The 26710-nt window shown below is 32.7% G+C and overlaps 2 protein-coding genes across 2 annotated transcripts; both read right to left on the reverse strand.

Moving 5' to 3' along the window:
- Nucleotides 1-1986: 1986 nt before the first annotated feature.
- On the reverse strand, nucleotides 1987-2646 carry LOC131856919 (G-type lectin S-receptor-like serine/threonine-protein kinase At2g19130). Its single transcript, XM_059208876.1, has one exon. The coding sequence runs from the start codon at nucleotides 2638-2640 to the stop codon at nucleotides 1987-1989; it is 654 nt and encodes a 217-aa protein (XP_059064859.1). The 5' UTR covers nucleotides 2641-2646.
- Nucleotides 2647-2875: 229 nt separating this feature from the next.
- Nucleotides 2876-4375, reverse strand: LOC131856920 (G-type lectin S-receptor-like serine/threonine-protein kinase At2g19130). Its single transcript, XM_059208877.1, has one exon. It carries the CDS (start codon nucleotides 4373-4375, stop codon nucleotides 2876-2878), a length of 1500 nt encoding a protein of 499 aa, XP_059064860.1.
- Nucleotides 4376-26710: the final 22335 nt, after the last annotated feature.

The raw sequence follows: 26710 nt of genomic DNA on the forward strand, positions 1-26710 counted from the left end.
ATGTACTTCAATAAAAACTTTGTGTTACAAAAGGAACAAACTCTTTCTCTTCTTGTTCAGGGGTTGGTGGTTCTACCGTAACTGAGTTATATGTGATACAAATGTCTGGAAAGAAGGCAGGATTGATCTTGCCTCCCTTATTTTGATGATAAGTCAAAGCTCTATATTGATTAAAAGCTCTGTGGTATAATGACGCTTGATCAAACTCATTTGATTTCCCTTGAAGATATAGACACATGTGACGTAAGAAGGTTCTATGAGAGACAAAAATTTGCCTATTAAGATAGAAGAATTTCCTCCTTTTGATAAAAGCCTTTGAGCTCAATGGTCTTTTCTTCAAGTTGATAAGTTGATGAAGATTCTTGTTTCTTAAGATGTGAAGAATGGTCGTATAGTGTGATGCTTTTGTTGTTGCTCTTTGTTTTGATTTTTTTGTTGGTATTTTGAAAGTGTTTATGTTGGATGAGTACTTGTTTTTGGAACCGAGTTTTGATTTTTTTTGACAAGAAAACAAAGCAAGCACACAAACACAAGAATGTTGCCTCAAATGGTACAAATAGGTGTGGGTCTAGATCAACCCAATCCTTTGAAATTTTGATGACCCTTTCCTTCAAATGTATTTTAGGTGTTTCCAAAGCCTGAAGTCGGCTCAATTTGCACTGGTCTTGACTCAAAACAAAAAACACTTCAAACACTCTTTATCCTTAATGTCAAATGGCTAGTTGTGATAATTTCAGCCCACATCTTGATATTTCTTCAACTTTGGTACTACATACCTTATGAATCCCGTCATGGCAAGTAAGGATGTGATATACTAAGTCTTGCATGAGCATAACAAATAGATGATCCCTATGATGAGGGAGTCACCACTTTTATCGATCTATAAGTAACCTTTCAAAAAGCTATGTTTCTACTCAAGGAAATATGTATGGTGAGTACCTTGGGAGCAAAACCTTCTATGCTCTTGCACTAAATTTATCACAAATATCCTCAATCAATAGAATGGGTGGGCTACTACTTCAAGGTGTTTAGTAATTTTTGATGTTTTTGGACATAAGTTCATTCTGCAGTGACTCACTTAAGAACCTTGTAACTTGTGGTGGGGCCCATTTGTCCTTTCGGCAAGTTACACTGTAGGAACAACTATACCCAAGGCTATAACTTTCGCTCTCACTTGATTTTTATAGGGGCTCAAAGGATTTACCATGTGAGGTCGTTCCCAAGAGTGATGTGTCTCTTGGCAGGCCTCTCTTAAAAAGATAAAATTTGAGTGTTACTAACACTTTTCTCTTGCACCTAGGACCATGAAAGCCAAGGGAGAGGATAGTGTGTGTTAGAAGTAGGACCACTCGACAAACTCTGGATAACATAACACATAGGCTACAAAAGAAGAATGATCCACAGTCACGAACCACACTAATCCACTCCCATCTAAAACCAAAACATCACATAATCAAATAATCTCAACGCTGTCCACTCTATGTTCTAAACATATCTCTTGCAACCCAATCCATTTGACAACATTATATCTACGATAGAACTGCAAGCACACCTTAAATTATGGTCACTCTCATAGAACATATTAAAACATGAATGCATAACTAGAACATGGAACTAGGTTATTAGGGTCACAATAGAGAAGGCATCACAATAGAGGGAAAAAACAAACCGACCACCCTATAGCTTAACCATATAGACTAACTAATCGCTATTTGGAAAATTTAGTTGATCCACATTCAACATTTACGGTACAGTTCTTTATATAAAATTAGCCTGCAGAACTGATCGTTACAAATTTATTGTAAGCTTCTATATTTATAATGAAGTTTTCTATGTCATATAACTTACATAATCACCTGGAGAGAAAAGAAGTTTATTCCCTACCCAAATCAAGCATAACCGGAAAGGCACCCAGCCAAGAGGAGCTAAACATTTTAACTGTAATATAGAGCGTAAAACATTAAAAAATAGATTGACAACAGGAACCTAATAGAGGTTAACTAGATACTGCAGAGATCTCATGACTACTTGTGTATCAGCATCCATCTTGCCATGGAGAATTAGTAGAACTTGAGCCATGCTTGGCCTCTCATTCTCATCCTTTGCAATGCATACCAAGCTTGCAAGTGTAGCTCTTCTCACCTCCTCAACATCCGCATGCTCTGTAATTCTTTCGTCCACAATACTCATCATGTCTCCATTTTGAATTTGAGTTGCAGCCCACGAAGGAAAGTACTGCTTAGTCTGTTCCTTCACGCTCATGTCCACATTTCTTCGACCCGATATTATCTCCAGCACCATCATGCCGAAGCTATACACGTCTGCCTTGGAAGTAATTGCTAAGCCAGCGAGCCACTCGGGAGCAATGTAACCTCGAGTTCCTCTCATGCTTGTCAAAACCCTGCTGAAATCTCTTCCCACTAACTTTGCCAGGCCAAAATCAGCTATCTTTGCGGTGAAATCGCTATCCAGCAAAATGTTCTCGGGCTTTATATCGGAGTGGATGATTTGATCTCTGCATTCCTCGTGGAGATAAACTAAAGCTCGTGCAGTGCCTAGAGCGATCTCGAATCTTGTCTTCCACTCCAACAACTTTTGTGATCCAGCGAAGAGAAATGAATTGAGAGATCCGTTGGGCATGTACTCGTAAACTAGCAGCCTTTGTGATCCTTCTATGCAAAATCCGCAAAGCTGGACCAAATTGACATGTTGTATGTTTCCAATCGTGCTTATTTCTGCACGAAACTGTTTTTCTACCTGTTTAGAGCCCTCTTAATTTTTTAACTGCTACAAGCGTATCGTCTGGGAGAGATCCTTTGAAGACAGAGCCAAATGCTCCTTTCCCTAACTTATCTCTGAAATTGTTGGTTGCAATTCACAGCTCCTTGTAAGTGAATGTTCTCAGCGAAGCAGACAGCAGCTCATGACCTTCCATATCTCCTCCCTTGCCCAGCATTCCACGCCTCCTCAGAAGAAATATTATAACAAGGAAAGCCAAAACAAGGATGAAAGCAGTGCTGACAGGAAGTGAAATTGAAAGGACACGACCTTGGTTACTTCCTCCATTGGAAATGGATTGTTGCAACTCAGACGCAGCCATGCGAAGGAAGACGGGTTGGCTGTTTGATGCAACGCGAACATTGAACAGATCCCCAAACCACATTCTACAGATGGGAGGAGTAGAGTTAGTGAGATCGAAGGCTTTGCAGGAGCAATTTTCCAGACATGCAGATCTGCATGTTGGTAGAGTTGGGTATTGGGAATATGAAACTGCTTTTTCCTTAGCTAAGGATATGTCGTTCTTTTGCAAGAAACCATCAGTTGTGCCGTTAATGGGAGAGCAGTAGAGAGGGCTACTACGAAGGCATCCGCTTGACCACCAATCTTGTAAAAACCAGGCGCGCTTATCTTTGGGTTTGAAGCCCTCGAGACAGCTGCAAAATTGAAGATTGTTTCTGTTGCATGCTCCATAAGCCCCACATATATCATAAACAAAGCACAGGTCTTTTGGCACAGACCAGATGTTAATCCAGCTGCTATTATAACGATAGAAAGATCGTACATCTCCAGTTTTGTACAGGACTAGACGCTGCACAATATCAAATTTTGATATTTGAATATACGTGAAGTACATCTTTGTGGGAGAAATCTTTACAAAGGGTAATCTAAAAGTTTCGGATGCGAAATTATTCAACATATCTGGCATACCGCTGAAATGGTCAACAACCCACTCTTCGGTGCTCCAGTAAGTAATATTGTCCTTATACACCAGTAAAAACTGCGTCTTGCTTGGGGCTGGATCCATTTCTAAAGAGAAGGGCCCAGGTGCTGGATCCAACGAACTCTTCCAAGATGTTAGCTTCATGCCTTTCCACATCTTCATTCCCGACAACCATGTGTCTGCTGGATACAAGAAACTCTCCCACACAATTTCAGAAATGTTGTTTGCGCCCAACATAACAAAACTACCAGAATCCAATATCATAGCTTTGGAGGCTATAGCTTTCTGGTTCTTTCTTGTTGACCATATTGATCGCCCATCTGAATCATACAGTTTGAGATAGCCATCAGTTGTTAGATTCAAAACGCCTAGCTTGTTTCTGATGGGAGTCTCTCTATTAGCCACCCAAACGATAGTCTTGTTAGACATTTGGGCATACCAGATGCCGATGTACCAGTTATTTGTTCCGTTTGGACAAAAGAATCCCAATTCGAAGGTGCCGTTCTTTAAAACTATGCTCTGATTTCCAGTGAGAGAAGCTCCCAAAGCGATGCTGTCTCCACCAACTGTAAGGGGATGACAATTGTAAGGTAGAGTAAGCATATAGAGAACTGAAAGGAAGAAATACCACGCAGACAGACTATTTGTGGCCATTTCGAGAAAACCTCAAACTCGCTTGAAACAAAACCCTATAATTACCCACAGGTTTGCTGTTGCGTTATATAGATAGATCGGGAAAATTAACAAATATTTTGAATTTAATGGATCTTTGGTCTATTGGTGAAATTGAATGGTTCTTAATGTCTGTCAGTAAAGTTCTATTAAATGCATAGTTCTAACATCATAAGAATGATGTCAGAATAATACCCTAACTAATTTAACTTAATATTTAACCTAATAAAATTTCAACCTAAGACTCAATACTGAACTAAAAACACAAACAATCTCTTCGAAATATCCATTGGTTTATTTGGGATTTGTAGTTTCAGAAAAAGGGTTAAAAATGAACCTTGAGAAAGTAAAGGGTATATTGTTGAATGGCCTTCAGCGAGGAGTACGTTTGAAGCCTGTAGTTTTCATGGGTTGGCGAGCTTCTATAGGAAGTTCATAAGAAATTTTAGTGGAATTTGTGCTCCCATAACTGAAACAATGAAGACAGTAAGAAAGGAATTCAAGTGGATAGTTGCAGCCAATGTTGGTGCTACTACACTTTGGAAAAGTTTTCAAGGTTGATTGTGATGCAAGTGGAACAATAATAGGAGGAGTTCTTAGTCAAGAGGGAAGGCCGATAGCATACTTTAGTGAAAAGTTGAATGAAGAAAAGAGGAAATATTCAGTTTATGATTAGGAGTTTTATGCAATTGTGCAAGCACTTAAGAAGTGGAGGCATTATTTGTTGCCAAAGAAATTTGTACTATATATGTAGATCATCAATATTTTTAGTTCATTAATAGCCAAGGTAAGTTGAATCAGAAGCATTTGAAATGGGTTGAATTTTTGGAAAGTTATTCTTTTGTTTTGAAATATAGAAGTGGTAAATCCAATAGAATGGCTAATGCACTAAGTAGAAGGAGTTTTCTATTGGATGAGCTAAAGGTGAGTGTTGTTGGATTTGATTCTTTGGGTGAGTTGTATGAACAAGATCTATATTTTAAGGAGGCATGCTTAGCATGCAAGAATCCAATGGGAGTGGACCAAACTCCATGGCTAGAGTACTTTATTCAAGAGAACTTGTTTTTCAAAGGGAAGAGGTTATGTATACCCCAAGGCTCTATGAGGCATAATTTCATAAGAGAAAAACATAGCGATGGATTGGTTGGACACTTTGGAACTGATAAGATAATAGCTTAGCTAAATGAGAGTTATTATTGGCTAGGAATGATTGTTGAAGTCAGGAAGATGGTACAAGGATATAGAGTATGTCAGCATGCAAAGGGAATGAAGCAAAAAACAGGACTGTATTAGCCATTACCAATTTCGAATAGACCATGGAAACACATTAGCATGGATTTTATTTTGGGGTTGCCTCAAACTCAGTGAGGTAATAATTCATTTTTTTTTTGTTATTGATAGATTTTCCAAAATGGCTCATTTTATTCCGTGTTGGAAGACTAGTGATGCTTCCCATATTGTAATTTTTTTTAAAGAAGTAGTTCAATTACATGGTTTGCCTAAAAGTATTATATTTTACCATGATACAAAGTTTGTTGGCCATTTATGGCATACCTTGTGGAAACGTTTAGACACCTTGTTGGGTTTAAGTTCAATGTACCATTCACAAACTGATGGTAAAACTGAGGTTATCAACAAGAGTTTGGGTAATCTATTGAGATGTTTGACTGGTGATAGACCAAATTACTTGGATTCGACATTGGCACAAGAAGAGTTTTTCTACAACAATTCAATTAATAGGAGTGTAGGGAAGAGTCCATTTAACATTGTGTATGGTTATAGCCCAAGGAGTGTGGATGAACTCAAATATCATGCAAATTTGGCGAGGTCAAATTAGTGGCAAAGGACTTTGTAGAGTATATTAGGGTTTTGAATATGAATGTGAAGGAACAATTGGAAAAGAGTACTGCTAAGTACAATAAATATGCTGACTAGCACATGAGAGAGTAGGAATTTCAGATTGGTGAGTTAGCTTGGGTTCATTTGAGGAAGGAAAGGTTTCTATAGGGGACCAGTAATAAATTGAAATGGATGAAAATTGTTCCTTGCAAGATCTTAAGGAATTTTTCAACCAATGTCTATGAAGTTGACCTTCCAGAGAACATAGATATCTCTCCTATCTTCAATGTTAGTGATCTATACAAACATTATGAGGGAGAGACTAGTGCTCAGACACATTTGCCTATAGATACACCTGATATAGTAGTGTGGGTGGACCAACTACCTGAGAAGCAATCTGAAGAGGTGGATGAAATCATAGATATCGAGGTTACCAATAAGACCTATGGGAAGGAATACCTTGAGTACCTGGTTCAATGGAAAATAAAATTAGTCCTAGAAGCATCCTAGTTGAAGGCAAATGGACTGGCTTACTTTGGAATTTCAATTCCAGATTGGCCTTAACGTTCATGAGTTTCCCTCATGTAACATTTTCCTACCTAGGGTGTCTGATGTAGGGGCATCTCAAGCTCAGAGCAATCTGCATCAGTTGGGCATAAGTTTCTCTCATTTACAACATTTTTGTTTTAGTTTGGGTTTGATCTCAATATTACTTGGTTTAGATTTTTGTGTTTTTGGAATTGAGTTGGTTTGATCTAGTTGGATCGAAGAGACTTCAAGAAGTCTCTAATTGATCGAGACTTGTCTTATCAATTCTATCTCACCAAAGTATCGAGGGGACACAAGAACTCTCATACCGACATTGGTAGGTCTCTCTGACAAGCTTTAGATTGTGTTCTATCGGTGTGATTTGTATGGATCGAGGAGACATCTTACATCACTTCATGGCAAAATGTTTTCTCATGAATGAATTCATTGGATCTCTCTTTGTTTGGGAACATTGTTTCATTGAAGAAACTTGGGGAACTTCTTCTTGATAAGTTCATATCTCTTTGATGTGTTCTTGATTGTGTGCAACCCCTTTTTGGTGGGGCCATGTCACTTTGGCATATGCTCTTGTGACATCGAGGAGACTTTAATTTTTTTTCATCAAATCTTTTTTGTCATGTTGATGGACATGTGTGACACTCTTTTCCTCATCCTCATTGAAGATCGAGAAAACTTGAGAAGACTCTCACCAATGGGTTTTTTTTTTTTGTCAGCTCTCTTCATTGTGAGATGAAAGAGACTTGAAAAGTCTCACTCTAACAGAGTCATGTCTCCTCAATGTGCTTTCCTTGGTCCATTAGACTAGGCCTACACCATTGACTATCATGTTGATGAGGCTGAAGATGACTCTCACCAAAATGGACTTTTCTCATCGATAGTGGTTTTGGTGATGTTTCTTGTGGAGTGCGATGGTTGGGGCACCCTATCGACCATTGGGCTTCCACCATGGTATACAAAATGCTAAGATTTTAGTTGAAAGATGATCAAGACATTGTTGTGGGGAATTGAATAGGAAGCATTAGGAGAACAAAGAGTTGTTCTAAGATAGAGAAGAGGATATCAATTGGAAGTGGTTGACATTGGGTGGAAAAGTAAAGTCTTGCCGCTTAGAGTGAAAACCAGAACCAGGAGTTGTAGAACGTTGAAATTAAAAAAAGTAAATAATTGTGAACTACATCATAATTTTATCAATAAAGATGTTTCTTTTCTCGCTATTGTTAATTTGTTTTTTGTTGTGTCCACATAATTTGCATGCTTGAGATTATGGGTAAAAGTACAAAGTTATGTCACGCTTTTATAAAGAAAATGGCCAATGTTGATTCAACTTTTTTTGAATTCAACGTTATATGTGTTTTGAATCAATAGAAAGTGAAATATATGTTTTGAATTTTGAAATGATGTAAACCAATAAAATGTATATTTTTTTGGTGTATTTTATGTTTGTAATTTAAAAAAAAAATGGAAAATTATTTGAACATAGTTTTTCATAAAGTAAACACTATAATTTAGTTGCCGATAAAATGCTGAAATTGAAGTTACACAAGACATCACACTTTATATAGTAAATTTTACCTTTTTTTTTTCATTTTTTTTGGTGTATATTGATAACTTGAAACATAAGTGCACATGGATGTATTTTTTACTATTTTTATAAATATATATTTTTCAATAAATTTGAAAAGTTCCATGTGCTGAAATATAACTCTTTCCATTTGGTGCCAACAAAGTAGCATGATTTGTCTTTGTTCCTCCTGTACTTATGCTTGTTTTGATAATCATGGTTAGGCCTAAAAGATCTTCTAGCTCTTTCTTCAAATTTTGAATTCCTTTCAGGACATCTAGATGCAAAATGACCTATCTTATTACATGCAAAATATTTAAAAGGTGATTTTCCTTCATAGTTACTTCCTGTTGGTCATTTAGGTACTCTTCTAGCAAATAAGGCTTCAAGTTTCTCAAAATCTTCATGTTCTTTCTTTATATCCTCTAGTTCCTTCGCATATCAAGCTTTCCCATCACTCTTGCCAGTAGACGATGTAGATGCATGAAAAATAGTTTTAGATTTTACAACTCCAAAAGGTCTGAATTCCTCAAGTTGAAAAGCAGATAACTTCCCAACCAAGGTATCCCTATTAACAGAGGTGTTTGCCATAGTTATCAACTCATTAATTGTAGTAGCCTTCATCTTATAAGCTAGTGGCAATGCTCTTCGTACTTTAGAAAGTATTTCATCTTCACTCAGAGATCCACCACAACATTGAATTCCCAAAACAATCTCATTAACTCTCTCCATAAAAGCAGTAATCCTTTCATTATTTTCCATCTTCAGGTTCTCATACCTCACTCGGTAACCATCAAGTTTAGTAATTTTAATAGTAGGGTCACCTTCATTCAAAGTCTCCAATTTGTCCCATATAGCCTTTGCAGTTGATTTTTCAGTTAGTCCCATTATTTGCTGATCAAAAAGTGCACACAAAAGGGCTTCTCTAGCTCTACAATCATTCTCAAGCTCCTTATCCAGGCCTGCTAGAGGAGGGTTTCCAAATGCTGGATTAAAAGGGGTAACACCTTTCTCAGTGATCTCCAAAATTTACTTTCCAAGACATCTCAGATGAGTCTCCATCCGAATCTTCCATACCCTATAATTTGTTCCATCAAGCCTAGGAATTTCTCTCCGGAAAATAGCTGTAGATGTATTTGATGAACTTAAACTATTAGACCCCATAGGATCTTCCTCAAGCGGTTAAGCTTATGCACAGAGGACCAAACTATGATACCAATTGTTAGACAACTCAGATAACTAGAGGACAACTGAGAGCGGGGTGGTGAATCAGTTCTCAACATATTTCATAACTTTAAGCATCCAAATCCTTATTACCAGAACACATAAACCCAATACCGGAATGCATAAACCAAATACCGAAAAAGCTGATATAGCAACTAAGCATAAACATAAAGCATAGAATAGTTACCATCCATCCAGAACACATGACACCAAGATTTGTACATGGAAAAACTGGTAAAGGGAAAAACCATGATGGGAAGCCTACCCACAGTTAGATAATACTTTTGCAGTAAGTATGTGATTACAAAATGAGGGGCTTGCACATGTAGGAAGGCCAACAACCTAGAGCGTAGTTCTCATCACAAAAGGAGCATCACTGACTACAAAATAAATCCAGACTACAATCTAAAAAGAAGAGTGAACTGCAAAGATAACATCTCCTATGCCTGCGTACAGTTTCGGTTAAGCTCAGTACCAGAGGTCTTAAACTTCTCTTACCGACCCAATTCGATCACCTATGATCGACCAAAACTCCTACATATGATTACAATAGTATTCGCACAAAGGTAACCACATAACCATCCCATAACCATAATCCCATGATTTACAAAGAGATCTTACATCATATATATACCAACCCGGGACCTAAATAATTAGGTCAACCACCTAAAAGATAATACGATAAATTCATAGCATAAACTTGCAATCCAATGATCAACCAAGTCATCCTAAGATCGAAATAACATAATCTAATCAATGAATCCATCCGGTAATGGATCAGGATCACCCATCAACACATTACATAAGCCGGTTCATAACCTAGATAGCGCCGAACCCAAAATAGGTCACCATAAACCAAATCCAACACCACCAATCAACAAGACCATGAATAAGATAACTAATAGCATCCTGAAAGCCATCTAGCAGCTTCACCAACACCACTTATCATGTGCATCAAAAAATCTTCAACAAAGCTCTATCGGTAAAACCCTTACCGATGACCAAAAGGCTTACTAGAACAAATGATAGTATCCGAGTCATCAAATCCTAAACCAACTGATTGTGATACACATCTGAATAGCATGAATGACAGATCCAAATCAATTCCACAAATCAAAGCATACCAGAGCATACACTAGATCAATATCATAAGCCAACGACTCTACTAGAACCAAACAAAAATCGATAAATAACTAAAACAACTGGTGTTAGCATCAATGGAAAAATATCAATGCAACACATAATCAATTCCTCCAAATTTCCAACACATATGATGATTGTTTGGATGAGATAATGCCAAAATATGTTGAAAATGACCTAAAAGGAAGTAGGCTAAAGCAAGGACCTAAAATAGAGTGTGAAATTTTTAGGGGTTACAATTTGTGACACTGCACATATATTCTTTCATATATTCTTTCTTCCACTTTATAATCCAACACGTTTTTTTAGATTGATTAATTAGTCCTCAAATATTACAAGGATGAAGATTCTAACACACTTCTTCTAAAGTCCCAGTTTGAGCAGTTCAGTAAATAGAGAAGGTCGGTGGGCAATAACAAACGAATTTTTTTTTGGAAGGCCCAAAACCTTTTACAATGAATAACACAAAGAAAACCAAAACAAAGAATAACTATAATAAAATTACGAGTTACCCAAGAGGTAACCAAGATTAGGATTGAACAATGTTTGAATCAATCTTGAGAATATTTATGTTTCGTTCCTTTGTATGAATTACTATCCAACTTGAGAAGTCATTAGAATTTGAATATCTAGGAGAATGTTAAGAAGGAACCCTATCGATAACACCAATAGGTGGGGAACTAGCAATGTTTTACTGTAGATCAATAGGTTGAGAAGTAGTGGCATTAGTAGGAGATTTAGAACTAGAAGAACAAGAAGAAACATAGGAAACAATAGAAGGATTCTTAACCATGTTGGCAACTTGATCAGAAGGGGTAGTATTGGGTTTAGAGGAGATCGAAGAAGGAGACGAGGATTCTGAAACCTTTAAACCACTAGTGTCATCTAGAAACATGCTAAGATGTTTGGGTAGAGAATTAGTCCACCAAAAGGAAATGATCTTTCGAGAACTCTAAGAACATCCAAAGGCCAAATGGCCTATAGAAAAGAAACACTTTCATAAAAAATGCTTTTATAATTTATCAACTGAGTCCAAGGATGATCTTTTTTAGTATTTATAGCATTATTTTCTTCTCCATTTCTAGGACCTCCATTATTTAGCCTCACACATGGTATGATAGGATATTTAAGAACTTTTCTTGCATATCCAACTCTTCGTGTAATCTTAAAACCAACATATTTAAAACATCCTTGTTCATTATCATCACAACTATCAAGACTTGTAGATTAAAAAAATATCATTATTTCTAATTGTACATTATGGTGCCCACAACCTTCTATATCCCACTAACAAGTATTATTTGAATTGATTGAAGAAAATATCAAAGTACCTATCATTTCCACTACAAATGTATCATTTAATAAAAACCATTATACATTAAACATCTAGGGGTAGATTATGAGAGTGTGTTGAACTCAACAAACCAATTCAATAGGTATACAATATGATGTGTGGAACTAGGAGATAGAAATATATATTTTATTGTAGAAATATTTAAATTTATTGCTAGAAGTTCTTTTAGCACTTTTTCTTTTTAAATTTGGTATATGTTTCAACACAAGTTTATAATAAGTATAATATTGATTGCTTTGAGTATATTGTGAATTATTTTAATTTTTTTTTATCTTTATATGGACATGAACTCTTATAAAATAGAAATTATATTCTATCAGTATTCACAATTTTTTTCTCACTTATGACAGTAATGTATGTCATAATTTTTTTCTCAAATAGGATCATGCTCATACATATCCCACAAATTCAAACTTACATATTTCTTTTCCATTTACTTAAATTTTCCTATCATAAGCTATAATTTTCCTTCAACTATCAAATTATGCACATGAATAATTATTATAGTAGCTAGATTGAAATGAAACTAACTAGCACTTATCTAACACTTAAAGCACACACTTACTAATCATAGACAATTAGAGCCATGTTCTAGCTACCTAGGGTTTCTTTTTTTATTTTCACATCTCTCATCTTCACAAATATATTTATCCACAGATATAGTAAGGGCCACATACTAAAATCCTAATTCATACTACTCGATGTTATGTCAACCTAAGGATATTATTGAGTAGAGCCATAAATATTCCATAGCAACTAGTTATCTCTAGTTTAGTCATTTATGGATACAAGAGTAGGAGATAATATTCATAATAGAGATAAAGAGGACCAAGCCAATAGAAGACACTAGCATGTGGAAGCAAACATAGATGCACATATCTCAATCTTTGGCTAAACTCTTCAACAAATCATTAAATTTCTTGTTTTAGTCTAGTAACATGATTTGATTTAATATTGCTCTAAAAAACCACCTAACAATAAAATATAAGGCATTCCTCTTATCCCCTTTCTCGTATTTGCAAAGGCTTTATCTTATGATAGTTCTTATCAAATCTACATTTATTTATGTAAAATGAATTTGAAATATATTGTATTTTTATTTAATATTTTAATCGTATATTAGATGAATACTCTCTCTCTCTCTCTCTCTCTCTCTCTCTCTCTCTCTCTCTCTCACACACACACACACACACACACACACACACACACACACACAAAACTACGTTTAAATTTTTGTAACCTTTATACATAGGTTTCATGTTTAAAAGAATGTACAACGAAAAAAAATAAATCTTAACTTTAAACTTACAACAAAAACATAAATATAATTGAAAACATCTCAGTCAAACAACTCTCTCTCTCTCTCTCTCTATATAACTATGTTTAATTTTTTGTAATCTTTATACATAGTTTTCATATTTAAAAGAATGTACAATGAAAAAAAAATTCTTAACTTTAAACTTAAAACAAAAACATAAATATAATCGAAAACATGTCACTCAAACAAATCTTAAAAAACCTTCAATCTACATCATAGACAACCCTTACATTCAAATTTTACCCATTTAAAATAAAATTATAGCATTTTTACTTCATACCTTCTCTACACACTTCTTAATTTTATTTTCCTTGGTGCCTTTTAATATTCACATTGTTGTTCTCATTATTTTCTTCAATCATTTCACTCGAGCCTATGTAATATTTTACCTCTTCCATTCTCCATCCTCAAACCCTCATCCATTATGGCTTAAACTACGATCCCTATTATGGGAGATGCACCAACACTTCGCTTTTCTTCAATAGAAATGGTAAATTTGATCATAGTAAACACTATGAAAAGATTGGACAGCAAAAATGTTAAATGTTTACTTCACTATTCCAACTCCATCAAGATGAAAGGGGTGGGATGGGATATGGACCAATCCCTCCTCTGATACTCGTGTATCTTATTCATAACCCAATCACAACTAATTCTTAACATATATCTAAATCTAAATTTTACTGAGATTGATATATCATTTAGACTTAATTATATCTGTATGGTGTATTTCATTCCTTACTAGTGTGAAGAGATGAAGAAATCCGTAAACACAATATGATGTCCATCAGAGTTTTCTTTAATCGCCATTGCAGCAAGTCTTGCATGACGCCCATTAGAATTCGGACAAGCATCTCCTTAACGTCCATTTCACGGCAAACTGTTCAAAGGAAACAATATAACATATATCTGGACTTGTGAGGCCACAAATATTTCGAATCCTATGTTTTGAACTTCCTCAGCATGCTCAAGTTGACATGTTACTTCATTCATTTTCTTACAATCTCTGTCTTACAAGGTATTGGATAAGCACCAACCACTCTCAAACCTTCGAACCCTCTGTCAACGTCCCTTTAGCTCAAATAGTCGGTGAAAGTTTTTTGTTGGAGTCTCGTGAATTTTAAACTTGAATAAATGATTTGTAGAGGCTCGTGATATTGATTATACTAAGTAGACAAGAAAGACTCTTTGACAATGGCGACATGAACTCACCAACTCTCGTGTGATTCTTTGAATAAATGATTTCCCTTCATTCCGGATTGGCCCATTTTTCATTTTCGTCTCACCCACCCTGCAGAGTAGTTGCATGAATCGAGTGAACGACCTTTAGTCTACCATCAATGCTCATGCACATAGATAGTTTGACGAAATAAATTGTCCTCTCTCGCATATGAAAATGATGTTTACATAGAAAAAAAATATGATGTTATATTATTTTTTTAAGGGTCCAATTTCAGAAACAAATAAAGATAGATTTGATTTTACTTTTCGATTTCGGATTTGTCAAAGAGAAAAATTTGAAAATATATTGATTTCTACAGTTCATAATGTTCAAGTTTATTCTTCTAGATTTAACTATGTGGAATTTTAATGTTCAAAGTTTCAATCAAACTATATGATGATGATCCACCATCATGAAAAGAATATATGAGGAGAGAAATTTTAGTAGATTTATGCTTTCTTAGATGCTTTCTTTCCTTGATGATGGATCAAAGAGTTTCATAAAACATATTGGGTATTAAAAATTCACACACTTAAATCCACAAGAATAAGAATAAGCTTTGATTATATTAATTTGATTTTTTATAGATATAATTATTATATTAAATTCATAATAATTTTTTAATAATTTGTATATGTTAAAATAATATTATATTTAAATAAATTATAATTAATTTAAAAGTATTAACTATATATCTATTTTTAAAAAAAATCTAAAGAACTATATTAATTGTATTTTTCTTAATCTTTTTTTGAAAAGGTTATTTTTAAATTTTTTTATTATGTTTGATAAATAATATAGTAAATATTTATATACTTCAACAAATAAAAATATAAATTAATAAGTAATATTTTTGAAATACTTATCGTTTTAAATTTTAAATAAGATTTTTTGTCAAATAATTTATTTTAAATTTTATTATAGATTTATTTTAGTGTTCAGTAATAAGATAATAAATACCAAAATAATTATATAAAAAATAAAAAATATTTTAATCTCCAATTTATCAATTATTTGCTTAATTTCTTAAAATATTTGTGTTTTTATTTTTTACTTATACATCTATCTAAATTTATAATTTTGATGAAGACATATCTTTGTTTGTATTTGGTGTTTATTTTCAAAATTTTATGTTAAAATTAATATTAATTTTTTGGCATGTGAATGATTGTCAAACTTCAGCTAAAAGGTAAGTGGTTTTGTTAAAAATTAACACAATCACGTCATTACACTCGACCCCTTTCTACCATTGTAGAATGCCTATTGACATTAATAAAATAATATTTTTTATATAAATTTTCATTATTCAAACTTAAAATAAAAGATTGAAGTTTGAAAGCTGGTGAACATGTCAATGGACACTTGGTCTACTAGCGTAGTTGAAAGGTTCTTAAAGAGCCCACGAAGGATCAATTATTGCTAAGTGCAAGACTCTAACATAAAAGGCATGAGGTCAGGATTGTTCTTCACTCTTAGTTGAAGAGGTTCTTGTGCTCCCATATCAGATAGAAAAAAAAAAACGTGGACAAGTCTTCATTAAAAAAATTTGGTGAACATTAATAAAATGAATGTAAATCAATGAAACTCACATGAATTCCATTAAAAAAAGTAATTAAAGTTGTATCAAAATCAATTTTTGAAAAGCCCCTTTTTAGGGTTTTTGAAAGTCTTTTTTTTCCTAAACATGAAAACCTCTTGTTGGTTGAAACACAATATTGGTTTGCAAATGAATTTTGAAAAGGTCACGGTTGAGCATGAAAATTGCATGCCAAGGCATAATGCATTTTTTTTGTAGCTAACTACTCATGAATTTCTTCCATGACTATAGTTTTATAAGTGAGCAAGAGAGGAGCAAGGTGTGATGATGTTGAATTCAACAATTTTGATTGCATTTTCTTTATCTATCTACAAGTTTATTTCTAGTAGTTGCATTGAGTGTGTAATTTGTAGAGAAAAAATATAATAGAAATTTGATGCACATAATTTTCATTTTTAGGTATTTTTAATTTATTTTAGTAGGATAGTTATCTTGGATAGATCTATCTAAAAGATAGTGAGAGATATCATTCATGAGTTGCCTATGCATTTTTAAAAATAATTTAAGCATATGTGTCTTGAGAATAATATCTCTTGACATCTTTTAGATAGATGCATGCAAGATATCTATACTAATTTTGTTTTGTTGAGAGACATAATTACAATAGACTGTTAAGTGTAGTGGTTGAGTTTGTCAAATAAAAAATATAAAAAAGTTGATATGTATTTTAAACAATAACTTTTAAGTGAATAAAAACATTTTTATATTATGCATGACACTTTTCAAAATAATATAAAGATTTACATACAAATTAAAATTGATCCATTATAAAATAAGACAAAAATTATAATCTAATAAAAATAAAATAAGACAAAAATTATAATCTAATAAAAGTAAAATAATTTTAAACAAAAAAAAATGTATAAAGTTAATTTTGTAACAACTATTATTTTGTTTTGTCAATTCCAAGTTAATTATAAATATCTAGACGTTCAATTTAATTGGAAATATTATAGTAAAGTAATTGTTATTGACATGATGAAAATTCCATGCTTGGTTACAAATTTGTTGCTAGCTTATATATATATGTGTGTGTGTGTGTGTGTGTGTGTGTACACACACACACACACACACACACACACACACACACATATATATGTTCACTTAGGGAATCTAACATGCATAATCACCCGGGAGGAAAATGCAAAGTTCATTGCCTCCTCAAATCAAGCCTTACCTAAGAAGGCACCCTTTGAGAGAGGAGCTGAACATTTTAACTTTAGTATAGGGTGTAAAAACATTGAAAAACAAATTGACAATGAGAATCTAATATTCCACTAGATATTGTAAAGATCTCATGACCCGTTGTGTATCAGGATTCATCTTTCCTTGTAACATCAGGAGAACTTGAGCCATGCTTGGCCTCTCATTCTCATCCTTTAAAATCCATACCAAGCTCACAAGAGTATCTCTTTTGACCTCCTCAACATCCACATGAATGATTGTCAAACTTGAGCTAAAAGGTAAGTGGTTTTGTTAACATTAACACAATCATGTCATTACACTCTACCCCTTTCTACCATTGTAGAATGCCTATTGACATTAATAAAATAATATTTTTTTATATAAATTTTGGTTATTCAAACTTAAAATAAAAGATTGAAGTTTGAAAGCTGGTGAACATGTCAATGGGCACTTGGTCTACTAGTGTAGTTGAAAGGTTCTTAAAGATCCAACCAAGCATGAAGTATTGTTGATTGCAAGACTTTGAAATGAAAGGGATGAGGCTAGGATTGTGCTTGGCTCTTAGTTGAAGAGGTTCTCGTGCTCCCGTATCAGGTAGAAAAATAAATTTGTGGATAAATCTTCACTAAAAAGAATTGGTGAACATTAATAAAATGAATGTAAATCATTGAAACTCACATGAAGTCCATTAAAAAAACTAATTAAAGTATCAAAATTAATTTTTGGAAATCATTCTTTTAGAGTTTTTAAAAGTTTTTTTTTTCTCCTAAATATGAAAACCTCTTGTTGGTTGAAACACAATAATAGTTTGCAAATGAATTGTAAAAGGTCACCATTGAGCATGAAAATTGCATGACAAGGCACAATGCATTTTTTTGTAGCTAACTACTCATGAATTTCTTCCCTGACTATAGTTTGATAAGTGAGCGAGAGAGGAGCAAGGTGTGATGATGTTGAATTCAAGTATTTTGATTGCATTTTCTTATCGATCTAGAAGTTTATTTCTAGTAGTCGCACTAAGTGTGTAATTTGTAGAGAAAAAAATATAATAGAAATTTGATGCACTGAAATTTCATTTTGAGGGATTTTTAATTTATTTTAGTAAGATAGTTATCTTAAATAAATCTATCTAAAAGATGGTGAGAGATATCAGTCTTGAGGTGCCTATGTATTTTCAAAAATAATTTAAGCATATGTGCCTTGAGACTAGTATCTCTTGACATCTTTTAGATAGATGTTGTCATAACCCTCTTTTTGGACCTTGATATGACTTGTTGTTAATAATAATAATAATAATAATAATAATAATAATATCATCATCATCATCATCATCATCATCATCATCATCATCATTACTACTACTCCTACTATTATAATATTAATTTTATGAGTAATGTTAGAAAGAAAAGATAAATTGAAATAAGGTTGAAGTTTTTAAATAAAAAGGAATTTAAGTGGTGACACACACATGAGGTCATAATTTATTTGAAAATTGCTTATTTTCTCAATATCCTAATTGAGCACATGGTGTAGGAGAAATAAGAAGATTCTCGAAAAGAAATTTAAAATTTAAAATATTAAAGAATAAATATTATATTTAGCAAATATATGACATGGGAGTTACAAAATTATTCTATGTCAAGAATGATTATATTCATGGCATTTTTATGACAAAGGAGTTACAAAATGCATTTTTGGGGGAGAATTCAAATTTGAATTTCAAATGCATGATCAAGTGTAACCCCCACTATGACAACAATCATTTTGCATGAAATTAATTTTGAAAATTCTTATTTTCTCAATATGTTAATTTAGCACATGTCATAGGAGGAAATAGAAGCTTCTAGAGGTAAAATTCAAATTGCATATTCTTGCATGTAACTCCTCCACCAAGTGATCAATCAACTTTGCATGAAACCAATTTTAGAAAAAGAACCTCCATTCTCAATTAATTTATCTTGATAGTGGAATTGGTGCATCTTTTCTATATAATGTATGCAAATCTTTCAAAAAGGGAGTTCATAGTTTGGGGATGAAATTTTTTTTCTAGAGTTCTTGTTCTTGTTGGTAGAAGTAGAATTTGGTAGTCACTTGTATAGTAGGTTTCTTTTAAGTTTGGTTGAAGAATTTTTCATGAAGTTACAAGGAAGTATCTAAGAAGGATAGCTAGAAGATTGGAGAGGATTCAACATCAATCTTCGACATTCCAGGTTCTCCTCTCTTGCATTCTCTCATTTACATGTGAAAAATTTATATTTTTTTATATATAGATTTTATCTCTCTGGAATCTTCATTTATATAAAAAAATTGCTCATCTTAATTGTTTAGAAAGATTAATCAAAAGAAAATCTATTTTCATTATAAATAAATAAATAAAATTAAAAAAAGTAATACACTGATAAAAGTTCTTTTTCAAAAAAAATGCATATGAATATTTCTTTTTATATATGTAATCTGTTTTAGAGAAAAAGAAAGAAAAATCAAATCTTTGCTTTGGCTTTCTTGAATTATAAAATCTAGAAAAAGGGTCTTTGTGAAAAAAATCTTATTTTCCATATGTAATTATCTTCATGTGAATAAACTTATCTTTCTGTGAATATATGTTGATCATCTGTGTATAAATCTTTATTTTAATTTTTTTTATTACTTTCATGTGAATAAACTTATTTCTGTGAGCATATGATTACCTGTGTATAAATCTTACTTCTCTTATTCAATTTATTCATCTGTGTATAGATCTTGTTTTACTCTTTTTGTGAGCATAAAGCATAAAATTGTTCCTGTGTAAACATCTATGAATATAATCTTTCCTTCCTTGTAAATAAATTTTACTCCCTCTCTGTGAATTAATTTATTTATTTTTCTGTGAACATATACTTGTTCATCTATTCAAGACAATTTGTATCTCCCTAGGAACATGTGTTTTTCTTTCTCCCTGAATAATATCACTTCTCTGAGAAACTTAAAAAATAAAATAAAAATTATTACCCATCTCATAATGCATCAGAGATAAATTTATTTATTTACTTATTTATTTTCTTTCACTTATTGTTCTATGTGAATTAATTATATCTTTTAGTGAATATATTATTTAATTCCTAAATCTATCTCTGTTTATTTTTTATTTTTTTTATAAACTGAGATCAAATAAATATATATAGATAAATACAATAAAAAAATAATAATATAAATACTTATATAAATCTTTTAATAATTAATGTTACTTAAGTTTCAGGCATGTAGAGTTATTATGGCATGGCAACCATGTTATATCAATTGGTATAACTGCTGTTATTTTTACAATTTTATTTTTAATTTAGTTATTAATAAATTATTAATATAATTGATATATTATATATAGTTGACTATAATAAGTTTAGGATATAAAATAATATTGGTATATGTTGTCTTAAAATTGGTACTAATTGATTATAAATAACATCTTGTTAATGTTAAATTGATTTGCATTGATTCGAGTTGAGTGAATTATATTATAATTTATTAATTGTTGAATGAATGAACTTTAATTTATTAGAATTTTTTTTTTTATAGTTTGTTTACATCGTTAAAATTTAAAATTGATTTTTTTGAAGTTAGTAGTAATGAAAAAAAAAAAGAGGAGCGGGGGGGGTTTATTTAAAGTAAAATACAATTAGGATTTACAATTAAAATTTATTTTATGTATATATACTAAGGGGTTCATTTAGTTAAAATTTATTCATTAGAATTTGGTAATTAAAATTTATTTATGTCAATATAGTTGAAATTAAATTTATAATCTACTCTTATAAGAAGGGATTTATTCTTTAGTGTATAGTAAAGTTTGTTTATTAAAGAAAAATTTAAGATGTGATTAATCCTTTAGGGAAAAATGATATTTCACCAATGATACACTTATTCTATAGTATTGGTTCTTTTTCTTCAAGTGTCTCTATTTAGTCCCAAATTGTACCTAGTAGTAAGTAGATTTTCCCAAGACATTTAATACATTTCAAATATCTAAGTTCTTTATTTATTTATTTTTAATTTTTGGACTTCAAACTATCTTTTGTATATTTCAATTAGTACAAGTATCAAATGTTAAAACAATTTACCTAGCAAGTAAATGTGTTTAGATTCATAGTAACCCTTTTAGGTATTTCAGCAACATGAGTTAATGTTAGATTTGATTTATTTCTTTATTAGATTCCAAGATATGAGTATATAAGGCATTGTGAATAGTCACTTCTTTTAATAGTTAAAATCATTTATCTTCTAGCTAAAAGAAACATAAGACTAGTAAAAAGGAAAAGTTACACTTAATAATACAAGTAATTAGTAAGGATAAATTTAATTAACATTAAATTTAGAGGTAAATTGCGTAGTTAAATATTCATATGGCAATAGTATTAATTAAGATGCAAAGAGAGTTTATTCAAAACCGAAATTATTTTAGCAAATGAGTTTCAAGAAACCTACTCCGTGATCACTTAGAAAATTAAATAACAATTCTAATTGAGGGTAATTTAAGGAGCAAACATTAGCTCCCTTCAAAGTATTTGAAATTGATAAAGTTATTATTTGTAGAATGTATCCAACGATAAAGTTAACGTTACTTCAAGTGGAAGGAGTAATTAGTTATCACTTTATAATCTTGCAAAGGTATTAGTTCAAAAGCAACAAGAAGTTTATTGATTAGAATTGCTTATTAGGAGACTTAGTATTATTTACTTGGTTAACTAGCAACTGCTTACACTCTTGTCTAATCTCTTTATTCAAACAACTAGTAACTAAGAATAATGAGGTTAATTTGAAGCTTATTGTTGAATAGTTGTTTCCTTTTCCCTTCAACAAGTGAGTATTAAATTCATTTCCAAAGTATAATTATTTGATAATTTAAATTCTATTTCAAGCAATTTAGTACCTTTCAAGTATTAGGATTCACATTTAAAGTAGTGTTATCATTTGTAGATGAAATTTGTATTACTTCATATGGAAGAATTAGTTGGAATTATTATTAAGTACTTTCCACTTCAAACAAGTAGGTGTTAAAATTCATTTCCAAATTCTTGCTATTCAATCATTTAATTTTCTTTCAAGCAAATCTGTACTAGGATTCATACTTATTGTGTAATGGTTTGTCCAAAACAATTATATCTTGCAAGTAATTCAAATCATTTTCATAAGTTATCTTTGAAAGTATCATGGTTTCCAAGAAATTAGTAATTTCATGTATTTAGTTCAAGTTTTTCAATTTTTAATTATCATAACTTTCTTTCAGAGAAAATACTATTCCAGGTAGTCGATTTGTTTATGTTCCTTTCAATTACGTAAAAATTCATTGTTTAGTTTTTAAATTCAAGTGATAACTCCTTGTATATAATAGTTTCTTTTTCATAATTGTATTGGTATATTGCTTCTTTTAGGATTCATGAATTCAAAGTTAAATTCCTAGTTAGATAACTAAACAAGAGGAGTTGAAACCAAAAATTAGCAGAGTTCAGTATCTATGGTGCCTCTGGGTCACACTTACAGGTAATGCCGTCGTGTTGAACTACTGCACTTAACACCTAATAAAGCTGCAATAACGACATCTATGGCATCGTCCCTCTAAATCACCGAGGAGAAATAAGGGTCATTTGGAAGTTAAAATCCAAGGGGCAGGTAATCCCCCTTGGATCGATAATCTAAAAATATTAATTTTTAAATTAATTTACATCTGCTCAGTTAAACCTTAGAAAACCCCATTAGGGTTTGGCGGTGTGTGATAATTTGGAATTTATCTATCTTGATGATTTTTCAAAGTATGATAATGGATTAAGGGTGACATATTTAATAGAAAATAGGAACTAGTTGTTTTAGGCCACAAGCATGATGTCACCTTGAGCCTTTTTGCTATAGAGCTACCATTGTGGGTAGCAACCACAGAGAAACTATCTGGGACATTGACCCTAGAAAGGGTTGCGTACCCATCAAATAGTTTACATTAAACCATATTTAGAAACCAAAACTACATACTTTACGCCTTGATCCCGTGCCGAAATGGGTATGTAGGCAGTCTAGGGACGAAGTTGTCCCTTGTACTCAGGCATTCGGGGATGGGGATTAGGATTTGGTTATGGGTGAGTAGTTGGTTCTTGAAGCTCCTTGGTCTTTTAATCAAATGGTGCAAATACTAATTGAAAGGTTAAAATTAATTCAATGCATACTCAGAAGGAATCTCGTATGGATTCGCTTGACTTCCTAAGGCTTTAGGACAAATTCCGAGGTGAAACTCAAGCTTGTTTATGTAATTATTTTAATACTCCTAAGGACGGCGACCTCGGTGCACTCCTAGTAGGGGAGTGTAGTCTTTAGAGAGTGGCTCAGGACCCGGATGGTCCCGATGAATCTAAAGTCTCTAGCCAGAGCATATCCTATTCTTATGAATAAATGCCTACCCTGTTTGGGTAGATGCCTATCCCGGATTGGATAGATAAACCTCTTGTCCCGTATGGACAGATGCCTAACCCATATGGTTAGATGCCTAGTCCCGTATGGATAGATGCCTAACCCATATGGTTAGATGCCCATCTCGATTGGATGGATGCCTATCTCATTTGGATAGATGTACTTGAGTATGTGATTGAATAAAAAATAAATAAGAATAAGTAAGAATAAGAAATCAATATTTTTATATATTAAAAAAAAAAACTAGTTGAGTTTTTGGATTAAGTTAAGTGGGTTATTACAAATGCATTTAAGATATCCATGTGACTTTTTTTTTATTGAGAGACGTAACTATAATGGAGTGTTGAGTGTAGTGGTTGAGTTTGTCAAATAAAAAATATAAAAAAGTTGATATGTATTTTAAACAATACTTTTAAGTGAATAAAATAATTTTAATATTATGTATGACACTTTTCAAAATAAAATAAACATTTATATACAAACTAAAGAATAAAAGGATCAAACAAACTTTGGATCTTTATACAGCTGTATCAGGCCAAAAGATAAATTTTGATAAATCAAAGGTATACATCTTCAACACTAATCAGATAATATCAACAAAAATACTAAAAATATTGGGATTTACACTAGAAGAACTTCTAACTGCCTACCTCAGAATACCATTTTTAATGGGACCCAATAAAGCTAGTTATTGAAAATCTATAGTTGAAAGAATAAAGGACAAAGTTGTTGCATGGAAAACACGATGGCTTTCCCTATCAGGTAAAATCCTACTCATTAAATCTGTCCTTTCTGCAATACCAAATTATTACATTTCAGTTATTAAAGCCCCTAAATTTGTCATCCACCAAATACAAAAACTCATAAGAGACTTCTTATGGAAAAGTAATATGATGGATACTAAAAAGATACCTTTGGTGTCACTTGAAGATATGGAAAATAGAAAGGAGGTGGGGGGTGTAGGTTTGCAAGATCTTTCTAAAAGAAACAAGGCCTTTGGAGGTAAGTTATTATGACAGATGTACTCCAAACCCCATAAAAAATGGTGCAAAATAGTGTAGGCAAGTATTTGGACACCAATGACTACTCAAGGATCTTAAAAGTCTCAGACGCTCCTCAAGGCTCAACCATATGGAACTTCATGAGATCTTCGAGAGAAGTTATCACTAGATATGTGTCATGGGAAGTCCATAATGGGGAAATCATTAATTTTTGGATTGATTCATGGAATGGGCTGCCACCTTTGATTCAAAATGTGGAGTTGGCTAGTGCAGCACAAGTTATCAGTGATAATTGGGGGATAAAGTTATTTGATTATATCTGTGTTGTAGATATCTTCTCAAGAAAGGCTATTTGGAAGGATCCTTCAACACTCCCTATACTTTCAGATCAGGCAACAATTTTTTAGCATATCTTCTCTGAGAGAGAGGTATACATATCGAACAAGAAAGACACATTGATCTGGGCACCATCCAAAAATGGAAATTATTCAGTTAAAATTGGGTACAAAGCTATTCACTAGATGGAAAATAAAAAATTGAATCATAGGGCCTACTCCTTTTGCTGGAATAACTCGGTGTTGCCAAAAGAGGGATGTTTTGCTTGGTTAGCACTTAAGAAAATAATCCTAACAAGTGACAAATTGCATAAACTCAGTATTACTCAGCCTTTCAATTATGTTTTATGTAATAAGGAGATGGAGATAGCTGATCATTTATTCATGAACTGTTCCTTTGCCCAATAATGTTGGCAATTTGTCATGAATAAATTAAATCTAGCTATGCCACTACCTAATACATTATGGGACATGTTCCAATCATGGCCCACCATGTTCTCTAATTCATTACTTGCATGCATCTGGAAATGCATCCCAACCATTGTTATTTGGTCAATTTGGCAGGAAAGGAATACAAGATTTTTTTGACAAACAACGTCTAATGTACAGATGCTTTTGGATGGGATACAAAAATCTATTTCAGAGATGGTTAACGCCAACATTCAAAATATAAATGGTAATTACACCTTTATGCCATAGGATAACTTCACTATCAACGAATGGAAAGAAATTAGGTTACCTTCCTTCTCTACTCCAATATGTCATCCTTAGTAGCCCATTAATAGATCAAAGATCAAATGACAACCACCATGCCCCAATATCATCAATTTGAATTTTAATGGCACCTCAAAAGGTAATCCAGGTATTTCAGGTATTGGAATCTGCATTAGGGACCGTCTTGGTAATCTGATTACGTTGAAGTCCTCCAACATTCCACCTAGGATTAACAATATGGCTAAAGTTGTTGCTCTTTTAAATGGACTAGTAATAGCTAAAAAAATAGGCTGTTCAAATATACAAATTCAAGGTGACTCAACCTTGATTGTTGATGCTTACATAAATAGACAATCAATGAATTGGAAAATAACATATATGCTCAAATAAATTTGGGCACTTTGGACTCATTTAAGGAATGTTATGTCTCTCATACATATAGAGAGGGGAATAAACTTGTAGATCTACTGGCAAACATGGGTTGTGAGAACTTAAATTTGGACTCCTCAATTACACCTATTAACATTTATGAATATCCTAGCCTGCTGCAGATTGTGAACTTGGAAAAACTCTATAAATCGTTGACTTGATTGTCATCTCTAAAGAGATGTTTCTTATCATAAAAATATGAACAAAGACTGTTTGAAAAAATGCAAGAGTTTCTTGAGGGAAGCGTTCGAGAGAGTAGAGAGGTTTTTTATTATCTCCTTGTTTGAAGAACCTGGTGCCTCCTAAGTTGAGGTAAGGGAATCTGTAGAGTGCCAGGAATCACAGATCAAACAGGGCAGGTGTTGCTCATGCTCATTAGAAGCAACAAAGGCAGAAACTGTGATTGATGCAGGTTGAGTG

This window comes from Cryptomeria japonica, chromosome 7 (genome assembly GCF_030272615.1).
Source record: "Cryptomeria japonica chromosome 7, Sugi_1.0, whole genome shotgun sequence".
Classification (NCBI taxonomy): domain Eukaryota; kingdom Viridiplantae; phylum Streptophyta; class Pinopsida; order Cupressales; family Cupressaceae; genus Cryptomeria; species Cryptomeria japonica.